This window comes from Hevea brasiliensis, chromosome 6, assembly GCF_030052815.1.
Source record: "Hevea brasiliensis isolate MT/VB/25A 57/8 chromosome 6, ASM3005281v1, whole genome shotgun sequence".
Classification (NCBI taxonomy): Eukaryota; Viridiplantae; Streptophyta; class Magnoliopsida; order Malpighiales; family Euphorbiaceae; genus Hevea; species Hevea brasiliensis.
In genome coordinates this window covers 21,660,423-21,683,820 of record NC_079498.1, presented here as the reverse complement: position 1 = coordinate 21,683,820, position 23,398 = coordinate 21,660,423, and the positions used below count along the sequence as shown (strand labels likewise).

At 31.2% G+C, this 23,398-nt stretch overlaps 1 protein-coding gene across 1 annotated transcript; it reads left to right on the top strand.

The window, feature by feature from the left end:
• Nucleotides 1–16,773: 16,773 nt before the first annotated feature.
• Nucleotides 16,774–17,238, top strand: LOC131180603 (uncharacterized). The gene has a single exon (XM_058147951.1). It carries the CDS (start codon nt 16,774–16,776, stop codon nt 17,236–17,238), a length of 465 nt encoding a protein of 154 aa, XP_058003934.1.
• The last annotated feature ends 6,160 nt before the right edge of the window (nt 17,239–23,398 follow it).

Sequence of the window (23,398 nt, the reverse complement as noted above, 5' to 3'; positions counted from 1 at the left end):
TCTTATGAACAGGTTTCCCATGGAAATAATGTTGTAGTAAGTACATTTCATGTATAAACCATTTACTACATTGACTTGCATGCCTCCCACCCTAATGATGCCAATAGCGACATAATCTCTCTTGTTCTTAAAGGGAGTAATAACATCACCTATAGCTAAGGTGAACTGTCAAATCCTTCTATCATTAATCTTCTTACTTATTTTCATATATAGCTTTGAACAAATAAGGGCTTTCTTGATTTGGAATTCAAGTCCAAATAAGATAATTTGAAAGAGAGTTTAATACCAAAGGGAGTATAAGGATTATACCAATGACTTCTCAGAACAGGTGCAACAACAAATGATATATGTATGATATATATGCGACAACTAATGTGAATGATTGATGCTTCATATCTCTCTCTCTCTCTCTCTCTCTCTCTCTCTCTCTCTCTCTCTCTCTCTCTCTATATATATATATATATATATATATATATATATATATATATATTAAAGCTAAAACAAGCAAATAAGAGCTTACAAAATCATGTCACATATTTAAGAAAATAACTTAAAATAATGAACATCCCCAATATTCATATTAGAGACATAACATCTAAAGATAGAATTAGATATTTTAGCAATAAACAAGGTAGAATTAAAAACCAATCAAGACACAATAGTAGTTAGGCTAGAGCACCTTGATTATAAAGATAAAATAAGCAAGTGGTCAGTTTGCTTAAGTCCAAGTTCTATTCAAGAAATAAGAAAGAAATCATAAAGCTCTCATAATTCACAGCGATGGCCGAAAATCAATGCTCTCTCAATGTTTGATATTAGCTCCTCCCATTTGATGTAGAAGACAAGTATTTATATGAGTTACAAATAACTAATCTGCCACATAGCATAAAAAAACAAAAATAGAATATTCTAAAGGCTAGGCTCTAAGGTTCAATTGTGTGAAGCTGATCCATTTGTCCTCCAAAGGCCCAAGCCCAAGCCCAATCTGATCCTCTTGGTGCCTCCAAAGTCTACTAACCAAGCTTTGCAACTCCCTTACCCTTGCTCTTATAATTGGACCTTTGAATAATGGAAGTGGCTTCGGTGGTGCTATCTCCTCATTATTCCCCCCTTCCTGAAAAGAATTTGTCCTCGAATTCGGCCTTGCATCAATAAAAGGAGAAAGATAAAAAATATTGAATGCAGCACTAACGCCATACTCACTTGGCAGTTCAATTGTGTAGGCGTTATTGCTGATCTGCTCTAACACCTTGAATGGACCATCACACTTTGGATGCAGTTTCGATTTCCATTGGTTTGGAAACTGTTCCTTCCTGAAATGTACACACACCAAGTCACCTGGCTAAAAAACAAGTACCTTGTGGCCTTTGTTAGCATAAGAAGCATATTGTGCATTTTTCTTTTCAATGTGTACCCTAGCTTGCTCATATAATTTTTTAATCAATTCAGCCTTTTTCTTATCATCTAGACTATCAGTATGATCAATAGGCAATGGTAGCAAGTCTAGTGGTGTGAGTGGATTATATCCATATACAAGCTGAAAAGGTGAAAATCCTGTGGAAGAATGCACAATATGATTATAAAAAAACTCAACAAATGGCAAATAACCTTCCCAAGATTTCAAGTTCTTTTGGATCATAGCACGCAATAGAGTAGTTAGTGTCCTATTCACTACTTCAGTTTGTCCATCAGTATGTGGATGACAAGTAGTAGAAAACAGAAGTTTAGTGCTTAACTTACCCCACAAGACTTTCCAAAAGTGACTTAGGAACTTAACATCTCTATTATGCCATGCAATTTGACAACCTCCCGAAAGAACAAATTAGCAATATGAGTGGCATCATCAGTTTTATGGAATGGGATGAAATGTGCCATCTTATAAAATCTATCAACAACCACTAATATGCTATCATGTTTTCTTTGTGTCCTAGGTAACCCTAATATGAAATCTATGGAAATGTCAGTCCAAGTTTCCTTAGGCACAGGCAATGGTGTATACAACCCATGTGGCATAACTCTAGACTTGGCCATTTTACATTGCACATAACTAGAGCACAATTTTTCAACATCTTTTCTCATCTTAGGCCTAAAGAAATGTTTGTGCAAGATGTCCAAAGTTTTTGCCATGCTAAAATGGCCCATTAAACCCCTACTATGTGATTCCAACACAAGCAAGTCACGTATAGAACACTTAGGCACACAAAGTTTAGTCTCTTTAAACAAGTACCCATCACGTCTATAATATTTTTGAAATGCACCCTTCTCACAAGCATCATACAAACCAGCAAAGTCATTATCATTAGCATACAAATCTTTCATAAATTCAAACTCAAGCAACTTTACATCAAGTGTAGATAAAAGTGAGTACCTTCTAGAAAGTGCATCAGCAATAACATTTTCCTTTCCTCGGTTATATTTAATCACAAATGGAAATGAATCAACAAAAGCAATCCATTTAGCATGCCTTTTACTCAACTTATTTTGACTCTTAAGATGCTTCAATGATTCATTATCAGAATGTATGACAAAATTTTTAGGCCACAAATAATGTTGCCAAGTTTCTAAGGCCCTAACAAGTGCATACAATTCTTGGTCATAGGTAGAGTAATTCAAGGCAGCACCATTCAATTTCTCACTAAAATATGCAATAGGGCATTTCTCTTATATCAGAACTGCACCTATACCAACACCACTAGCATCATATTCAATTTCAAACATTTTATCAAAATTAGGTAAGCTCAACAATGGTGCAGTGCATAATTTTTCTTTCAATTCAGCAAATGCATTTTCATGCTTCTTTTTCCATTCAAACATAACATCCTTTTTCACAAGTTCATTCAAAGGAGCAGTAATAGTACTAAAATTAGGCATAAATCTCTTATAGAAACTAGCTAATCCATGAAAACTCCTAACCTCATATGCATTTTTAGGAGTTGGCCAATCCCTAATGGCTATGACCTTTTGCTCATTCACTTTCACACCTTTGCTACTCACAACATAACTAAAAAAGGCAACTCTATCTAAGCAAAAAGAACACTTCTTCATATTAGCATACAGTTTTTCAGATTTCAACACATCAAACACATATCTCAAATGATGCAAATGCTCATCCATGTTTTTACTATAAATCAAGATGTCATCAAAATAAACTACCATAAATCTGCTAATGAATTGTCTAAGCACATGGTTCATTAACCTCATGAAAGTACTAGGTGTTTTGGTTAGCCTAAATGGCATAACCATCTACTCATACAACCCATATTTTGTCTTGAATGTGATTTTCCATTCATCCCCCTCTTTCATTCTAATCTGATGGTTACCGCTTTTCAAGTCAATCTTTGTAAACACACATGCACCAAACAACTCATTAAGCATATCATCCAATCGAGGAATGGGATGTCGATACTTTACCGTGATTTTGTTGATAGAATGACAATTTACACACATTTTGAATGTCCCATCCTTCTTTGGTACAAGGAGCACTGGAACCGCACATGGACTCATACTTTCACGCACATAGCCCTTTGCCAAAAGTTCCTCCACTTGCCTTTGTAGTTCTTTTATCTCCTCAGGATTACTCCTATATGCTGGTCTATTTGGAATTGAAGCACCTGGAATGAGGTCAATTTGGTGTTCTATCCCCCGAATTGGTGGCAAACCCAAAGGAAGATCATCTAGAAACACATCCTCAATTTTCTGCAACAAAGAAACAGCACCACTAGGCAAGTTTTAGTCAATGTCAGATAAACATAAATTCACCTCTCGATACATAAGCACACAAAGAGGTCTCCCCCCTTATAAGGCTTCCCTCACTTCTTTTCCTCTCACATACAAACTCATTTTCTTCTCTCTACTCTCCTTTTGCCCTAAGCCCTCACTCTTTTCTTTTTCTTTTACTTCTTTTGCTCTAACTTTCCTCTCATTTTTCCTCTCATTAAGCTCGGCCTCTCTTAAATTTTCTCTCCAATCTTTCTTTTCCTCAACTGATTTTAAGATCCTCACTTGGTCTTCATGCACTTCAGATGGTGACATAGGAAGTAAGGTATAGGTTCAGCCATCTTTCAAAACTGTATACTTGTTTTTTTTCCCATAATGAACCACACTTTTATCAAATTGCCATGGACGGCCCAACAACAAATGGGTAACTACCATAGGCGTCACATCACAAACTACCTCATCATGGTACTTCCCAATGCTAAAAGGCACTACAACCTATTTGGTAACTCTCAATTTCCCACAATCATTAAGTCATTAGAGACCATATGGCTTTGGATGCAAAGTGGTAGGCAACCCCAATTTCTCAACCAATAAGCTATTAGCAACATTGCAACAACTACCACTATCCATAATCACACTGCATAGTTTCTCATTCACCAAACATCTACTATGAAAAATATTGTCCCTTTGCACCTTATCTCCATCACCCAAACTGACTTGAGCACTTAAGGTGCACATAGTGACAAGGACATTACCATCCATGGGAGCTTACTCTCCCTTATCAAGATACTCATCATCACTATCATCACTAGCACTCTCTTCAGCCTTTTCATCACCACTTTCCCATTCTCTATCTTCTCTAATAAACATCACTCTCCTGTTTGGACACTCAATGGAATAATGCCCCCTTCCCAAACACTTGAAGCACTTCACATTCCTTGCTCTATTTTCCACCTTTTTATTTTTCTCTTCTACCTTTCCTTCTGTCTTCCCTTTTCCTTTCCACTCCTCCTTCTTCACTTTCGACACATCTTTTTTCACTTTAGGTGTTCCACTCCAATTCGGTTTCCATGGTGCATTGGAAGCCGAATTGTATGATGATTGAGTATTCCATTTACTTTTGGCAGCTCGCTTCCTCTTCATCTCATTTTCTATTTTGATGGCTACTTGCATCATTTGCTCTACCGTTCTACAATTTTACAAGTCAACCATGTAAGCAATGTTGGGATTCAACCCATTCAAGAACCGAACCATGGTGGCCTCTTCATCCTCCTCTACTTTAGCCCTAGTCATGGCAATTTGCATGACTTTATAATACTCCTCCACACTCCTACTTCCTTGGATAAGTTGCTGTAACCTCAACTTCACCTCTCTCCCATAGGTAGTGGCACAAACCTTTTCCTCAAGATCTCCTTCATTTTGGCCCAAGTAGTAACACCCCTCAAGCCATGTCTTCTCCTCCTTGAAAGTAATTGATCCCACCAAACCAATGCATAATCCTTGAATTCAACTGCTACCAACTTAACTTTCTTCTCCTCACTATAATTGTGGCACTAAAAAATCATCTCAATCTGGCTCTCCCATTCAATATAGGCTTCGGCATCCTCCTTGCCATGAAAAGGAGGTATTTTCATCTTTATGCTTCCCACATTGGCATTAACCTTCTCATGGTTCATCTCTCTCTCACCATAGTCATCAAATCTAAGTTGTCTTCATCCTCTCCTACCTCTAACACCTCTCCCCCTTAGTGGCCGAAACCTCTTACCATCAAAGTGATGGTTACCATACTCAAACGCTTCTCAAACTCATCATCATACCAATTCAACTCTTCTTGCTCCTCCATCCTAGGTTCTACCCGAATTCCCCTTCCAACTCTATCTCCATCTCCCACATGCACACCTACTTCCTCCCTCCTATTTCTGTTCTCCCTCTCATTACCCATCATATATTCCATCATCTTATTCACATCAGCTCTCAAACCCTTCAACTCATTCAAGTCTCTTCTCATAGTTTGCAATTCTTCATTATGAGTGGCTGTTTGGAGAGAAAGTCTCTCAAATTGTTGTGCCATAGTCTCTTTATAAACCCTTTCATCTTTAAAATTCCTCCCCTCAACTCCACTACTACTACTTGTATTTTGTTCCATTTTTCTGTAAAGAAAACAAGGTTAGAAAATAAATGGCTCACCCTCTCAAGTGTTTAGCACACAATTAGGCTTTTACCCTCTTATGCAATCACCACTCTTGCCTTTTACCACTCAAATTCCTTCATTTGCTTCTTTTAAGAACCCAAACACAAAACAAAGAAAGCACTTACAAACTTTATAAAAATATTCAAGAACAAGACAAAACAAGACTTAAATAAAAATATGCAATGAAACACAGAATCAAAGAAAAGAAGACTCCAAAATTAAAGTAATTAATATAAGTGAAAAGATTTTATAGACTGGAAAAAGTAACAACCTAAGGATCAAATATCAAGCCAAAATCCAGAAATCATAGCCAAGTCACACAACTTCCAATAATAGCACAATGTCATCACAAGATGCAATAATTCAGTTCACCAGTCAAATGAATGAGTTTTGCCCTAAAATTTTGTGGACAAACCTATTTCAAAATTGGCTAATTTTTGATAAAATTTCAGAATTTTTTGGGCGGGTTTGCCATGTAAACCAGAAAATGCTTGGTTTGTGTCAAAAAATTTTGTTTCCAACCCAAATGATAGAATTTCGAGCTGAAATTTTATCTGAAGGCTACTGAGAAGTATCTAAATAATGGGAAAATTTTTAGATTTTTCTGGAAGGATTTACTATGTAAACCAGAAAATGACCAGTTTGTGTCAAAAATTTTGTTTCCAACACAAATGATGGAATTTCGAGCTGAAATTTTATCTGAAGGCTACTGAGATGGTATCTAAACATTGAAAAAATTTTCATATTTTTCTGGGAGGGTTTACTATGTGAACCAAAAATTGGCCAGTTTGTGAGTAAAATTTGGTTCAACAACCAAATAGCATCATCTACCCTCCAAAATTGATATGTCACGTCCCAAATACCTCAAAATATCACAAATTAAATTTCAAGATTAGCAACTAAGTGTAACCCCAGAAATCAATGCAAGCAACTTATTACAATTTTCCAATTCCAGCCAAACAGTAACAATCACAAACCAAACACAACCAAACAACACCTATTTTCGTTCAAACTCAGATTTTAATTCAATACAGCAACCGATATCAATTTCTAATCATCATATGCATCATCAATAATTTTCTTAAGCTTGATATTCAAATTAAAGGGGTAAAATATAGCAAGAACAAATAGATTAGCTTGAATGATTACAACCCTAAGATAAACACAACAAAAACTCAATTTCCAGTAAAAATCAAATCTAAAACCCAATGTAGAGTGTTCGGCTATGATTTATTAATGTCAAATTTGAATGAAAATCACTAAAAAAATAAGAAATATTCAGCTAATCACATGAAAAATTCGGATAGATTTGAAGCTACTGCAAAAAATCGTAGAAAAATCACTTTAGGCGAATGCTATTGTGATGAAAAACAAATAGAACGTGAATGAATGATTCTAGGCAGAAATTAAAAGAGTAGATCTAAGGATAAATACCCTGTTTGATGCCTAATTGCTTTGATACCAAACGATGAACACCCCCAATATTCAGATTAGAGACATAACATCTAACGATGAAATTACATCTTTTAACAACAAACAAGGCAGAATTGATAACCAATCAAGACACAATAGTAGCTAGGCTAGAGCACATTGATTATAAAGATAAAATAAGTAAGTGGTCAATTTGCTTAAGTCCAAGTTCTATTCAAGAAACAAGGAAGAAATCATAAAGCTCTCACAATTGACAGCGATGGTCGAAAATCAATGCTCTCTCAATGTTTGATATTAGCTCCCCCCATTTGACGTAGAAGACAAGTATTTTATATGAGTTACAAATAACTAATCTGGCACATAGCATAAAGAAACAAAAATAGAATATTCTAGAGGTTAGGCACCAAGGTCCAATTGTGTGAAACTGATCCATTTGTCCTCCAAAGGACCAAGCCCAAGCCCAATCTAATCCTCTTGGCTCCTCCAAAGTCTATTAACCAAGCTTTGCAACTCCTTTACCCTTGCTCTTATAATTGGACCCTTGAAAAATGGAAGTGGCTCCGGTGGTGGCGTCTCCTCATCATAAAATTTTATTATTTGTCATTTTCTTCGTATAGTTGTCATTAACATTTATTAACATTTATGCCACTTGATAAACAATGCCAACTATTTAAGCTGATTTTATTTAAAAACATAAAATATTTAGAATTTAAATAGTATAAATATTTAAATTTTCATTTTAACTAACTTCTTATCTTCTTTTAATTATTAATTATGGAAAATATTTGAAATTTAAAAATAAAAAATATTTACTGAACAAAAAATAATTAGATGGTTCATTTATTTGATCATTCAAAAATATTTTCTTTTAATTATTAGTTATATAAAATATTCCAATTTAAAATATTAAATAAAAATTCTAATCTAATTATAGAAGTTAGAGGGGATTGAGATTTAGAAGATAATATATATATATATATATATATATATATATATATATATATATATATATATATATGTATATCACACACAAACACACATCTCTTAAGAATAAGTAGATACATTTAATCATCGCTTTGATATCTTCTTTATCTATGTAAAATTGCATCTTTTTCTTAGCTTCTTATACTTATTAAAGAAATTTGGAAGCCAAAGCCAAAGTTGCAGCCTCTCAATCACCATGTAGCTCTAGCTAAAGTTCATGAAGAAGCTTTTAATTTTGGATCTCTTTCCAGAAGGTACAGAGTTGCTTACTTGCTGGCTCTACATGTGCGCTGGTTAAGCTTAATGTCTTTGCACAATACTTGATCAGTGGGACTAAAATCAGATATTGGAATATATACTCTGATAAGCACATAATTTTTCATGGAGTTGACATCTTCTTCCATCCTGATCCAAAATATTATATAATTAAGTTAATTTTCAATAATATTTCAAATATGTATTTTTATTGCTTTATATTTAATTTTAGATTCATAATTTATTATGTATGGCTTTGCATGGGTATCAATAATTGCATATGTGAGTTCTGCAGAAAATAAACATTAGTTGGTTATGTAGCTATTTGTTGTTTTTTTTTTTAGCATAATTAATTAGGTTAGAAGAAAATAGAAAGGAATTTTAATGATAACGTGGAGAAATCCTTATTGTTTTGATTTACAAATATGTTATAAATTTAATTCCAATACTAAGAAATAATTGGTAAATTTATAATTTTTTTAATTTGATGTACCTATAATTGCAAACTGGTAAAACATCCTTAATCTTTCTTTCTTTTATATATATATATATACACACACACACTATTGCTTAACATCATTAGAAAAAATAATAATTTTATTTAAAAATATAAATATATAAAATTTAAAAATCTAAAATATTTTAAATTTCATTTTAAAAGTAAAATTATTTTTATTATATAAGTCTTAATTGAGTTGAAATTTTATTTTAATTTATTTTTTAATTATAAATTTAATTATTACTATTAGATAATATTTGACTTAATAATTTTTAAATTTTATTTTAAAAGTAAAATTAGTTTTATTATATAAAGCTTAATTAAGTTGAAATTTCATTTTAATTTATTTTTTTAATTATAAATTTAATTATGACTATTAGATAATGTTTGACTTAATAATTTTATTTCAACAATTATTGGTATTAGATTAAAAGAATACATTTGCGCAAAAAATAAGGTAATAAAAATGAAATTGATCATAGGAATGCCCATTTCCATTTATGTCTCAGTGATTAGCCAATGACACTAGTGTTAAAAATTTTAATAAAATTTAATTTTCTTTTAATATAATTAATTGAAAAATTTAATATTAACAAAATTTTAATGTATTTTTAAAATATAAAAATAAATATTAAATTACATTATTAAAATAAAAATAATTCACGCAATGCACTAATAATACAATTAGTTAATAATGAATACAAATGCAAAATCAGGATCTATCGGTTATTATGTTTTATAATAATAAAAAAAAAAAGAAAGTTTATCAAATGCAACCTAAATGAAATTGAAAAGAACAATGAATGGTACCATTTTTGTGAATGGTACCATTTTTGTTTTATTTTCATTATGACTTAGTTCAACTTGCAAATTTTTTTTTTTTTATTAAAACTCGAACAAAAGCATTAAGATCAGTAATTAAGTAATGTAAAAATAAATTATAAATTATGTTTAAAAATATCTATAATTCTCTTCATTTGTATTTTTTTTTTATGATTCACTAGGATATTTTTTTATGTTTGTTTTATAATTCATTCTTGTATTAATAATTAGGCTTATAAAATAAAAAAATTCAAGACTTTTAGGCTTTTTATGATTGTAGCTATTTTTTGTGTGTATGCTTTATAGTTAAAACTTAATTAGTTATTAAAATTGTAGCGAAATGGATTAAATTGAATTTAAGAAAGTAATGACAAATTACAATATGGTCTCTAAAGTTTTATTTAATTAACAAAATAGTTTATTGATTTAAAGTTTATATTTAAATAATTTTTTATTTATAATATAAAATATATTTATAATATAATGTATATTTTACATTCATTTTTATTGAAATTTTGCACTAAAAATATTTTTATTTATTAAAACATATTTTAATATGATAAATAATTTGAAAATTATATAATAGTAAAATAATCACAAAATAATAACATTGGAATTTTTTTTTTCTAGTTGTCAATTACGTATAATAATCACATTTTAATAAAATAATAATATTTTACATAATAATAAAGTTCATTGATTTAAACTGTAATTTTTTTCCAGTTTGTTAATTATGCAATTTTTTTTTTCTTCTAATCATCTGTTTATTGTTAGGCATATGAATCTTTTTAAATTGATAAGCAATTAATATGATTTTAAAAAAATTAACTGCTATTTTTATTTATAAAATTATGGACTTTTTTTTATTTTTGATTGTATTGCATATACTCGATCCTTAATAGTTATTTTATTATAATGTGATTACTTTGAGTAATTTACAACTGAAAAAAAGTTTTGCAATGTGATTATTTTGCGATTATTTTATTATTTTATAATTTTTGAATTATTTATTATATTAAAATAAATTTTAATCAATAAAATTAATTTTTAGTGTAAAATTTCAATTAAAAATAAAAATAAAATATATTTTATATTATAAATATTTTTTATATAATAAATAAAAAATTTAAATATATTGTTTAGATCAATTGACTATTTTGTTAATCAAATAAAACTATAAAGATTATATTGTAATTTAATGTTATTTTCTTAAATTCAATTTAGTCATTTTAACTATAATTGTAACAACTAATTAAGTTTCGACTATAAGACATACACACAAAAAAAAATTTTAACTACAATTGTGAAAAGCCTAAAAATTTAGGATTTTTTTTTTTTTTTATCTAATAGGCCTAATAATTACCCATTGATACAGTAACACTTTAAAACATAAATACTATCTGCTAAGGATAACAATGACACCAGGTCTCTGTAGTTCATGTGTATAGGGAGGCCAACGTCTGTGCTGATTGGTTAACTGGGCATGCTGCTACTGTTCCATTAGGTGTTCATGTTCTTCCTTCTCCGCTTACTGGAATTAGCTCATGGCTCCTCCATGATATCGTGGGAATTGCTTATTTGTGTTCCTGTATGAAGTAGTTGGCTCTGCGGGAATTGCTTATTTATTCCCCAAAATAAAAAAAAAAAAATAACTATGCAACCATATTAGCGATTTTAAATCTCACTCTAATTAGGCTTTATCTAAAATAGGAATCATGTACAATCATAATCCTAATAATAATCTAAATCCATCCAATGCTTATATAAAGAGCTCAAACCTCTACAATTAGGTATTCTATTCTTTCTAGTTAATTCTATAATTTACTCAATGCCATTACTAACTTAAGTATCAGGGAGTTTGCATAAGCCAACTCATGCTATATTCTTTCTCTTCTCTTGTAGGTTTAGAAAAAAACTCACGAATAACATCATACGTTTATAAATTTTAATTGAAATAAATTAACTTTGATTATAATTAATTTTTTATTCTAATAGTATGTATGATATTATTTAAAAAGAAATGTTAATATTTAAATTCAATTATTAGGTTTCGATTCATAATGTAAGTATAGGTGTTAATTAATAATTTTTATATTAATGCAATATAATTTAAATTAATATAAATAATAATTTTGATAGAAAAATATAAAAGGTTAGAGCATAATTCAAATGATAACTAACTTTAAAACTCAAATGATAATTCATGTTTGAATTTTTATGGCATCATTTTCAAGAATTCTTTTCAAGAATGAAAAATCAAATATTAACTAAATAGGACTGAACTAGGACCAAAGACTAAAAACAAACTAAACAGGAATCAAAATATCGAAAAAATCAAATTGTATTGAAATCAAAACATAAAACTAAATGGAATAGAATCGAAAAATTCAACTATATTTAATTGGATTCTAATTCTTAACAAGAACTAAAATTAAATCGGACCTACACATATCATGGTAAATATAGTCATCAATTGTTACACTATAAAAATCAGTTTAGTTTTGTGGTATATATATATATATATATGATGAAACAAAATAAACATAAAACTAAAGAATATTAGATTTTGTTTTGCCTAATGATTCTAAAAATCCAAATCTTTGTGAGTTTTGGTATTTAATTCCAATTCTTCTAATCTTAGATCAATTTGTCAGATTTTCAAAATTTGGTTAAATTTTATCCACATTTGAAATTGAAATTGGGGGAAGTATACCCTAGCTAATTTGTCATGATAGATAGCTTTTTTTTTTATTCTAAACATATGGGTCTCACATGACGCATCACAAATAATAAAAAAAGTCACCTTCTCTCTTCTCTCCCTCTCTTGCCACTTTGTTTCTCTCTCCTCTTCCTCTCTTGCCACTTTGTTTCTCTCTCCTCTTCCTCTCTTGTCACTTTGGTTCTCTTTCTTTTTGGAAACATGAAATTCTTGCCCAAGCAGCCAAAAGCTAGCTAGCAATTGCACACTCCTAAAATGTTGTATCACAAGTTGATTAGATGCAATTTATAAATGGTGATATTTTTTTACCTTCCTAACAATGTTACGAACATGTTCAACAATGTTGCGAGCTTCCACTATATCACATGTAACACTTGCTAGTAAGGTGTAAAAGTGAAATAGTTGTGAGGTGACATCACTTATACATCATATGAAGGGTTAGTTTCTTCAAAAAAACATGTTCCTACCTAACCAATTCCAAGCACAATAACCTTCTTTGTCTTGCTCACCTCCTAAGGTGATGCCAAAGCATGTACACTGTTGGATGAGTCTACATCACCATAAGCTAAAAGGCCCCACCACTAGATCATATGCCATTGGCACAACCAAGAGAAAAATGAAAGTAAGAACAAGTAGCAAAATAGCTAAATTACTAATTTTGAGGGACCCTATAGCGAGAATGAAAACATACAAACTTAACACATTTTGGGTTGAACTGCTGAAACTTATATATGTTCCATAATGGAAGAGAGATAAGAACACCATCATTTTGCTCTACTCTCTGCACCGTGACTTTGTTTGCTCTTCTTAACTCTTATATCAATGAACAAATGCACTCATAGAAATGCGTTTTCAAAATAAATTTTAACTATCACAATTTTTTTAACCTCATAACTGCAAATTATTATTATTATTTCTTCGATTGAGGAAGGAAAAAAATTAAAAAAATACAATTTGTGGCATAATATAATATGTAAGATTTTGGTTGTATTAAGGGTACTAAATGGGCCAAAAATCAATTTCTTTAATGTGGCATAATATTAATTGATATTTACGTTAATTAAAATAAATCCTAATTATACAAGAATTACTTGATGGATGTACCAGATTAAGTCTTGGAGTATATATATATATATATATATATATATATATATATATATATATATATATATATATATATATATATATATATCATAAAGTTAGATGTATTAGGGTTATCTCAATAAAGACTTTTATTACTAAAGTTTTGTGCGTAAATCAAGAAGAGTCAAGAGGGAAAAATCAATTTATTAAATCAAAGAGTCTCTCTTAGTTATTAACATTGAGAAAACTAAGTAGGTGTGAATGCCACATGTATTTTCTGTTAGATATTTATTAGCAAAAGCAGTTATTTTGTTTCCCATGTATATAAGCATTGAACTACTATAATGCGAGCAAGCTAATTCAATGTAATCTTTCCTTTTTCTGTTTTTCCATAATTTCTAGACTAAATTGATAATTCAACATATAATTCATTAATGAGTACAACATCTTATTTATTTTTGCTTGTATCTTCTTTTCATAATGCAGTCCTTTATGCATTTTTCATGTTTCTAAATTCTTTTTAGATTGATATAGTCAAATCATATAGGCATTTTTGAAACAATTTCATTTTGTTTTGTTAGTATTTTGTTACTTTTATTGCATTTTATTAGTATTTTATTATCGTCATGATTATTTTCAAGTGTTTTTAGTTTTTTTTTTTAATTTTGTGTTAAATTGGTCTGATTCCTTGGTTCTTAGGTGTGTGTCAGTAGTTTGGAATGGTATGGAGGCAATTGGAGAAGTGTTGGAGCCTTAAAATTGAAGTTTGAAAGCCATTCTAAATAACACGGCTTCTGTTATTGGCAACACGGCCTGTGTTCTGGAGTAAGGAGATAACACACCTCGTGTTATCTACAACATGGGTCATGTTCTTGGGAAAACAAAATTACATGGCTCGTGTTATGAAAACACGGCCCGTGTTATGAAAAGCTATTGAAACACTTGAAATTTGAGCTCCGGAGGGTTACACGAGGCAGGACCGTGCAAACTAAAAACATTACACAGCCCGTTCTATTATTAGTGATAGATTTTCATATTCATTGCTCCATGACTTCTAGCCATTCCTAGAGGTTGTCTAAGACCTTCAAGACTCTGAAACTAGGGTTTTTCACCAGATATAAGTACAAGAAGTCAAGGTTTCAAGGGGATCAACCTTTTTACATTAATAGAGCATATTACATTCATGAGAGGCGAAAGGGGAAACGAATACGCAAGATTTTCAGAGGGGATTTGAGCTGAAGTTCTAAAAGTTCAAGTTAGCAATTCTTCATTTGAGTTCTTTCATTCTATTTTCTTCTTATGTAGTCTCTTTACTTTTATTCACACTTGATTGCAAAACTCATCATGTGTAAGTAGTTTTTCTTATTCTAGGATTATGGATACAACACTTTCAATTTAGTTATGGATTTAGTTTGATTTTATATAATATATTGGGCATTTTGTTCCTTAATTCAATTTTTTATATTCTTAATGCATACTATGTGTTGATCTCCACTTGGTATTGATTTTAGAAATTAATTGAATAACTAAAAGGTGGAGATTAATATTGGAATAATAGGATTTTGAACTTAGAATTCTTGATCTAGAGATAAGCTAGAATTCTATATGGAATTAATAATTAGTCAAAGAACTTAATGGGTTTTAATTAATTTAATTGCCACAAAAGAAGGTTTGGATTAATTACAATACAACTTGAGTGCCTTGAGAGAGGACTTAAGATAACTTAAGGTTAATTTCCTTTAAAGTAATAATCTCCCATTTATTGAATGAATTAGATTAAATTTGTAATTGATATAATTGTGAATCCCTAGCTTTGGAATGCTTTTATTAATTGATACTCAAGTTTGGTTAATTATTTTAGATTTTGTTTTATTTAATTTAGACTTAACTACTACTTCTCTACAACTCGATTATCTAGATAATAGTAATTGTTGTTTAGTTTAATACTCAACACAGTTCTCATGGGAACGATACTCACTCGTTACTTTATTACTTGTTAATGATTCATGCACTTGTGGAATTTTGCATAATAAGTTTTTGGTACCATTGTTAGGGACTGGTACTTTGACATTGAACAATAGGCAATTTAATTATTTTAGATATTTCATTTCATTTTGTTTTAATTCTTGTACCTCTCTTGGCTTGTTTGATCACTTTTCAAGAGTTACTATTTAGTTTATGACTAGAGGTAAAATAGAGGAGGAACTGCTTAATTAGAAACAGAAATAGATAGAACTCTAAAAGCCATTAAAAAAAGGAAAAAAGCAATAAGAGGCTGAATCTTCAACAATGGTAGAGCAGGACACCAAGCCTTTAAGAGACTATGGTGCACCTTACATTTAAGGGTTTCAACCAAGTGTGACACAACCTTCAGTGGCCACTAACAACTTTGAGTTGAAACCAGCATGGCTTCAGATGATTCAATAAAGCCAGTTTGGGGGTTCTCCATTAGAAGATCTACATTTTCACCTCCAATGCTTCCTTGCTTTATATGATACATTCAAGATGAATGGGTTTTCTAAAGATGCTATTTGCCTAAGAGCATTTTCATTCTTTCTTAGGGATAAGACAAGGAAGTGGTTACTATCTTAGTTCGCCGGTTCATTCATCATGTGGGATGATCTATCATAAGCCTTCTTGGCTAGATATTTTCCACTTGGGAAGATAGCTAAACTCCGTATCGAACTTAACACATTCCCACATAGGGACAATGAATCTTTATATGATGCATGGGAAAGGTACAAAGATCTTCAAAGGGAGTGCCCATACCATGGTACCTAAAATTGTTTGCTCATTCAGAATTTCTATAATGGATTGCTACCATCAATAAAGAGCACCATTGATTTAGTAGCTAATGGAGATTTGATAGAGAAAGCCACTACTGAAGTTTTTGATCTCCTAGAGATGATTGCTTAGCACAACTTTGAGTGGCCAATGTAAGAGGAAACACAAGGAAATCAGCTAGAGTGCTTGAATTGGATGCATTGAGCATGATCAACACTCAATTTGATTAGGTGATGAAGAGGGAGAGAGGATGAACCTGAAAAGGCTCCACTAGTAGGAGAGGAGAAAATGCATGAAGATAAAAGTGTTGAGGAGAAGGAAGCCAAATACATACCTACCAAACCATATATCCCCCTTTTGCCTTTTCCACAAAGGGCATTCAAGTCAAAGTTTGATGCTCAATTTGGGATGTTCTTGGAGGTGCTCAAAAAGCTCTATATCAACTTCCCATTCACAGAGGTTTTTTCTCAAATGCCATCCTATGCAAAATTCTTAAAGGAGATCCTATCCAACAAAAGGAGGCTTAGGGAGTATGAAATAGTAGCACTGACCGAGGAGTGTAGTGTAATTCTTCAAAACAAGCTTCCTCCAAAGCTTAAAGATCTAGGTTGTTTCTCTATTACTTATTCTATTGGTGTGCTGAATATTGATAAGGCTCTTTGTGATCTTGGTGCTAGTATGAGCTTAACGCCCTTATCAATATGTGAGAAGTTGAGATTGGGAGAGCTCAAACCAATCACCATCTCTCTATAATTGGCAGGTAGATTAATAAAATACCTTATAAGCATCCTGGAGAATATTATGCTCAAGGTTGGTAAGTTCTTTATCCTAGTTGATATTGTGGTGCGTGATATGGGGGAGGATATGGGAATTCTGGCAATATTAGGAAGACCATTCTTTGCTATTGCTGGAGCTAATATTGATATGAAAAATGAGAGGTTGACATTGAAGGTGGGAGAGGAGAAAATAGAGCTCAATCTACTTGATACTCCTAATCAAATAGTTGAAGTGAAATTCTTATTTTAGAGTGGATGTGATAGAAGACAACAAAGAAATTGCAAGTGATGCAAAACATGATGAATTGGTGCAAAACTCAGCTTTATCACCTCCTTTTAATAAGAGTAAAGCTCCTAAGGTGAATCTTAAGTCCCCTCATCATAAGCTAATTAGGTCCAGTTCATCCAAGGCTTTCAAAGTTGCTCCTCATAGCGTGATTGGAGTTTTAGACAAATTAAAAGGTTTTTTTTTACAATTGATGGGAAGATGAAATTCAAATACATTGAAAAATCTATCAAGTGTGGGGTCTATTTCTCTATATTCAAGCCACTGTGATAAGAAAAAAGAGTCAAGCTAATGACCTTAAATTAATGCTTCTTGGGAGGCAACCCAAGTTCTATTTTTAGTTTTTTGCATTTGTTTATTTCTTTTGTTTTATTACCCTTCCAAACTTGTTTTGATGATTGTTCACTTTGTAGGTCCACAAAGCACTTAAAAGGAGCAATAGAGATCGAGCTCACATATCTTCAAGGGAAGGCACGCTTCAAGGGGAAGTATTTTATATCTATTAGCTTTTCCTTATTGATTTCATTTATGATGTTGCTCTTAAGCTGATTGTGCTATCTTGATGACATTGAGGATAATGTCAAATTTGAGTTTGAGGGCACAATAAAATTTGCATTTTAGGTAAAAATTTTTAAACTTTTGCATTTTTCCATATTAGTTATAATCAGTAAAATTTTTGCATTTTTTTTAACTCTTTTGATATGATGAGAATTATTTTGATAGATGATTGAAATAACTTTGATAGGGTTAAAGTGTTGATTACTTAGAAAAGTATAAGCGGAAGAATGTTCATAATAGAATTAATATTTAGCTCTGTGTAGATTATTTTTCCTAAGAATGTGTACATCATTTAATTACAATGAAATTGTGATTTCTTAAAGTAATTATATGTGTATGGATATAATTTTCTAATTATCTCACTAGTTCTAGAACAGGTCTTTTAAACTTATAGATGTGAAATCCTAGCATATATCTGATTTAGGCATTCTTTGATTTTAGTCTCATTATAGCTTTAGCTACCCTTAATTAAAATGTATCCCTTGTAGCCAAATTTATCGCCTATATTTTTACCCTTTTATCCATTCTTTCTTTACCCACATTGTTTACCTAGCCCTTAGCCCAAATGCTTAACTTACCCTTATGAGAGAAGTTATTAGTTAAAGTGAGAGGTACACTAGATAAAAAAGTAAAAAAAGAAAACAAAATATGGAGAAAGAAATAAAATAAAAGTGCTAGTAAATGAAAATAAATTACAAAGAAATAATCCACAATCCACAAGATGTTTAGATAACGAGTTTGGGGTTGGATACCAAAGAGGGACAAGTACATCAAATTCAAAAATTATAAATAAAGTCCCTATTCAATTATCAAGAAGTATGCTAGTACTAGAGTCAATTTATAAATTTTTTTTCTCCATAATGAAAAAATAAATAAATAAAAATACAGAAAAAAATCATAACATGCCTTGATCTTTTATACATTAATTGCTCTCATACTTTGATTACCTTATATCCTTTTTCTTTGATTGCCACATTATTATCCTTTAACCCCATCACAACCTTATGAAAAAAACTTTTGATCTTTTGATAGTGTGTGCTACATTAGTGGAGATAAGGTTAGGAGATCTGCCTATGGGATTTGGGAAAATACATTCATATAGAGGCATTAGAAATTGCTAAGAGTACATATGCTTATTTAAGTAAAGCAATTTCCTAAATTGGTATTTGTACATATGTTTTGGATTGGTAATTGGTACTGTGTTAGATATTGGTATATACAATGGATGTTTGACTTATTAGTATTTTGATGAGTTATTAACATGCTGATTTTTTTAAGGTTGTCTTTAAAGTCTGGAATTTCAATTCTTGTTATACAAAAGTAAAATACCTCTCATATGCATTTAGTTTCTGTTTTGCTTGAGGACAAGCAAAAATTTGAGTTTGGAGGTATTTGATATAGTCAAATCATATAGGCATTTAGGAAACATATTAATTTTATTTATTAGTATTTTGTTACTTCCATTGCATTTTGTTAGCATTTAATTACCTTCAAGCTTATTTCAAATTGTTTAGTTTTTTTTTTTTAAATTATGTGTTAAATTGGTCAGATTCCTTGATTTTCAAAATTAAATTAGTCTGCTTCCTTGATTTTTGGCCTTTCTTAGGTATGTGTCTATAGGCCCGAATGGTATGGAGGTGATTGGAGAAGTGTTGGAACCTTAAAAATGAAGTTTGAAAGCGATTATGAATGAGACAGCTCGTGTTATTGGCAACATGGTTCATATTCTAGATATAAGAGATAACATGTCCCATGTTCTTGGGAAAACAAAATTACATGGCTCGTGTTATGAAAACAGTCTCATGCCATGCTGAGAGCAGCCAAAACACCTAAAATTTGAGCTCTAGAGGGGTTACATGGGGTAGGGCAGTGCAAATTAAAAAGATTACACAACCCATGCTATTGTCAATGACAAATTTCCATATTCAACCCTCCATGACTCTAGGCCATTCTTGGAGGTTTTCTAAGGTCTTTAGGACTCTTTTTACTAGAAATAAGTACAAGAAGTCAGGGTTTCAAGGGAGATCAACCTTTTTACATTCAAGAAAGTACATTACCTTTAAGACAGTCAAAAGGAGAAACAAATTTGCAAAATTTTTAGAGGGGTTTTGAGCTGAAGTTCCAAAAGTTCAAGGCTGCAATTCTCCATTTGTGTTCTTTCATTCTTTTTTCTTCTTATGTCTTCTCTTTACTTTTATTCACACTAAGTTCAAAAGTGATTATGAATGAGACAGCTCGTGTTATTGGCAACATGGTTCATATTCTAGATATTAGAGATAACATGTCCCATGTTCTTGGGAAAACAAAATTACATGGCCCGTGTTATGAAAACAGTCTCATGCCATGCTGAGAGCAACCGAAACACCTAAAATTCGAGCTCTAGAGGGGTTACATGGGGTAGGACAGTGCAAATTAAAAAGATTACACAACCCATGCTATTGTCAATGACAAATTTCCATATTCAACCCTCCATGACTCTGGGCCATTCTTGGAGGTTTTCTAAGGTCTTTAGGACTCTTTTGACTAGAAATAAGTACAAGAAGTCAGGGTTTCAAGGGGGATCAACCTTTTTACATTCAAGAAAGTACATTACCTTTAAGACAGTCAAAAGGAGAAATAAATCTGCAAAATTTTTAGAGGGGTTTTGAGCTGAAGTTCCAAAAGTTCAAGGCTGCAATTCTCCATTTGTGTTCTTTCATTCTTTTTTCTTCTTATGTCTTCTCTTTACTTTTATTCACACTTGATTGTAAAACTCACCATGTATGAGTATTTTTTTTTTATTCTAGGGTTAGTGATGCAGCACTTTTAATTCAGTTATGGATTTGGTTTGATTTTATTTAATATATTAGATATTTTATTCTTTAATTCAATTTCTTATATTTTTAATGCCTGTTATGTGTTGAGCTCTACTTGGTATTGATTTTAGATATTAATTAAAGGACTGAAAGGTGAAGATTAATATTAGAATAATAAGATTTTAAACTTAGAGTTCTTGATCTAGAGATAGGTTGAAATTTTGTGTGAAATTAATAATTAGTCAAAGAACTTAATGGGTTTTAATTAATTTAATCACCATAAAAGTAGGATTGGTTAACTAAAATACAACTTAAGTGCCTTGAAAGAGGACTTATAATAATTTAGGATTAATTTCTTTCAAAGCAATAATCTCCCACTTATTGAATGAATTAGATTGAATCTGTAATTGATTAAAGTGTGAACCCCTAACTCTAGAATGCTTTTATTAATTGATATTCAAGTTTAGTTAATTATTTAAATTTTATTTTATTTAATTTAGATTTAACTACTACTTCTCTAAATTTCGATCGTCTACATAATTTTAATTCCTATTTAATTCAATACTCAACATGATTCTCGTAGGAACAATACTCACTCATCACTTTATTATTTGTTAACGATTCGTGCACTTACAGGATTTTGCATAACACAGATGTGTGTCATACTAGATAGGATGGTTAAGAGTTTGTCTTTGAGGATTAATTTTGCATGGAATCTACCTTACATGTTGCAAGAAGGTTCTTACTGCATAATAATTTACATAGGTTGTCACTCTTTCTATTAGAATAGAAAAGTCACTTCTACTATAGGAATTGAATCAAATTGGGAATATACACATGTAGAAGACAACAAAGTACAAAGCAAATTAAAAATAAAGTAACCATAGATTATCGCTTGTACTTGAAATCGTCGAACAACTTACCTACTTGATTCCATTTTGAATTCAACCATAAGAAAAAAAAAAACACTGCAAAAAAATAATTAATTCATATGAACAAACACTACTAAGCCAAGAGGATAATGGCAGTAGACATAAAAATCCACATTACAAAGTTAAAAGTATATATTTAATAAGGAGTTAAAAATCCACATAATTCATACAGTTGCTTCAAGCAAAAATCGGTTACTTCACTGAGCTGCATATCTCCCACCCTTTTGATGCCAATAGCGACATGATCAGCTCTTTTGTTATATTTAGTAGAGAGTAATGCAATGTAATATAATTAAATTTTCTATTGTAGCTAAGGTGAATGTAACACCCTCCCTGTAGCAATTTTGCACATCCTACTGTTCCGGTGACCCGTGTCGGTCCGGACAGCTAAAACATCTGGAAAAATAATTAGACTAGAGTGAGGAGTCATAAATAACTCAAATATTAATAAGAAAAATTTAGGAAAAATTTTAGAAATAAAATACAACCAAGTTAAATGAGCCGGTGCCCTAGCGATGGGTAATCCAGTGGAAAGTTGCGGTTCTCGCAACTAGGAGCCCTAGACCCAGGGGAAAAATTATAAAATAATTTTTGAGACTCCAGAGAAGAGTCATTGAGGGTTCTATGGCATTAGAATGCTAAGAAAAGGTTTAGAAAAAATTTTCAATCGGTATAGACAATTTTAGTCTGTTAAGCCAAACAGAGGGCATTTTGGTCATTTCGTCTTCAGAGATGATTTTTGGCCGACTTGTCCAATTAAGTAAATAATTATTATGATCTAAAATATGAATAAATATTGCTAAAAATTAAATTGAAAATGAGTAGAGAAAAGAAGAAAAGAAAATGAAAGAAAATACCTAATTATGACATCATATGATGTCATTAAGAACCTATCCACCAATCACCATTTAACTAATTAACTAAAAAAAAAATAAATAACAAGAGATAAAAATAAAACAATTCCAGCAGCCCCTTCATTTTATTCCCGCACCAAAGAGAAAAAAGAGAGGAAGACCACCATTAAAGCTCCAAATGAGCTTGATTCCTTAGCCAACTACACCATAAAACCTCACCCTCTCTTCACAAAAAATTTCCCTTACCACTAGAGCTAAATTTGGGCAGCCATTAGAGGACGAGAAAGTGAAGGAAAGTGAAGGGTAAAAATTCATCCAAGAGGTTAGTGCTAATTTTCTTGCTTCCATTCTTTTCTAAGCATGAATTTAAGTTGAGTTAAGTTGAAAATTTGATGAAAAATGAATTAAAGATGCATGAACTTGCCCCAAGAAATTTTGGCAGCCTTAGGGTACCTAGGGTTTCAACAATTTGATTGCATAATAGTTATGTATGGCTGCCATTAAACATGATTTTGGTGTTTTAATTCATGGATTGTATGTATATAGAGAATTGAAATTGATGGAGTTAGGGTTAGGGTTTGAGTATAAAATGAAGACTTTGAACATGTAATGATGAAAGTGAGTTTTAATGGTCAATTAGTGACCATTTGGTTATTGGTAAACAAGAAATGAAGTGTGTTCAGTGATGGGATTTAGTTTTAGGGTGGCTGCC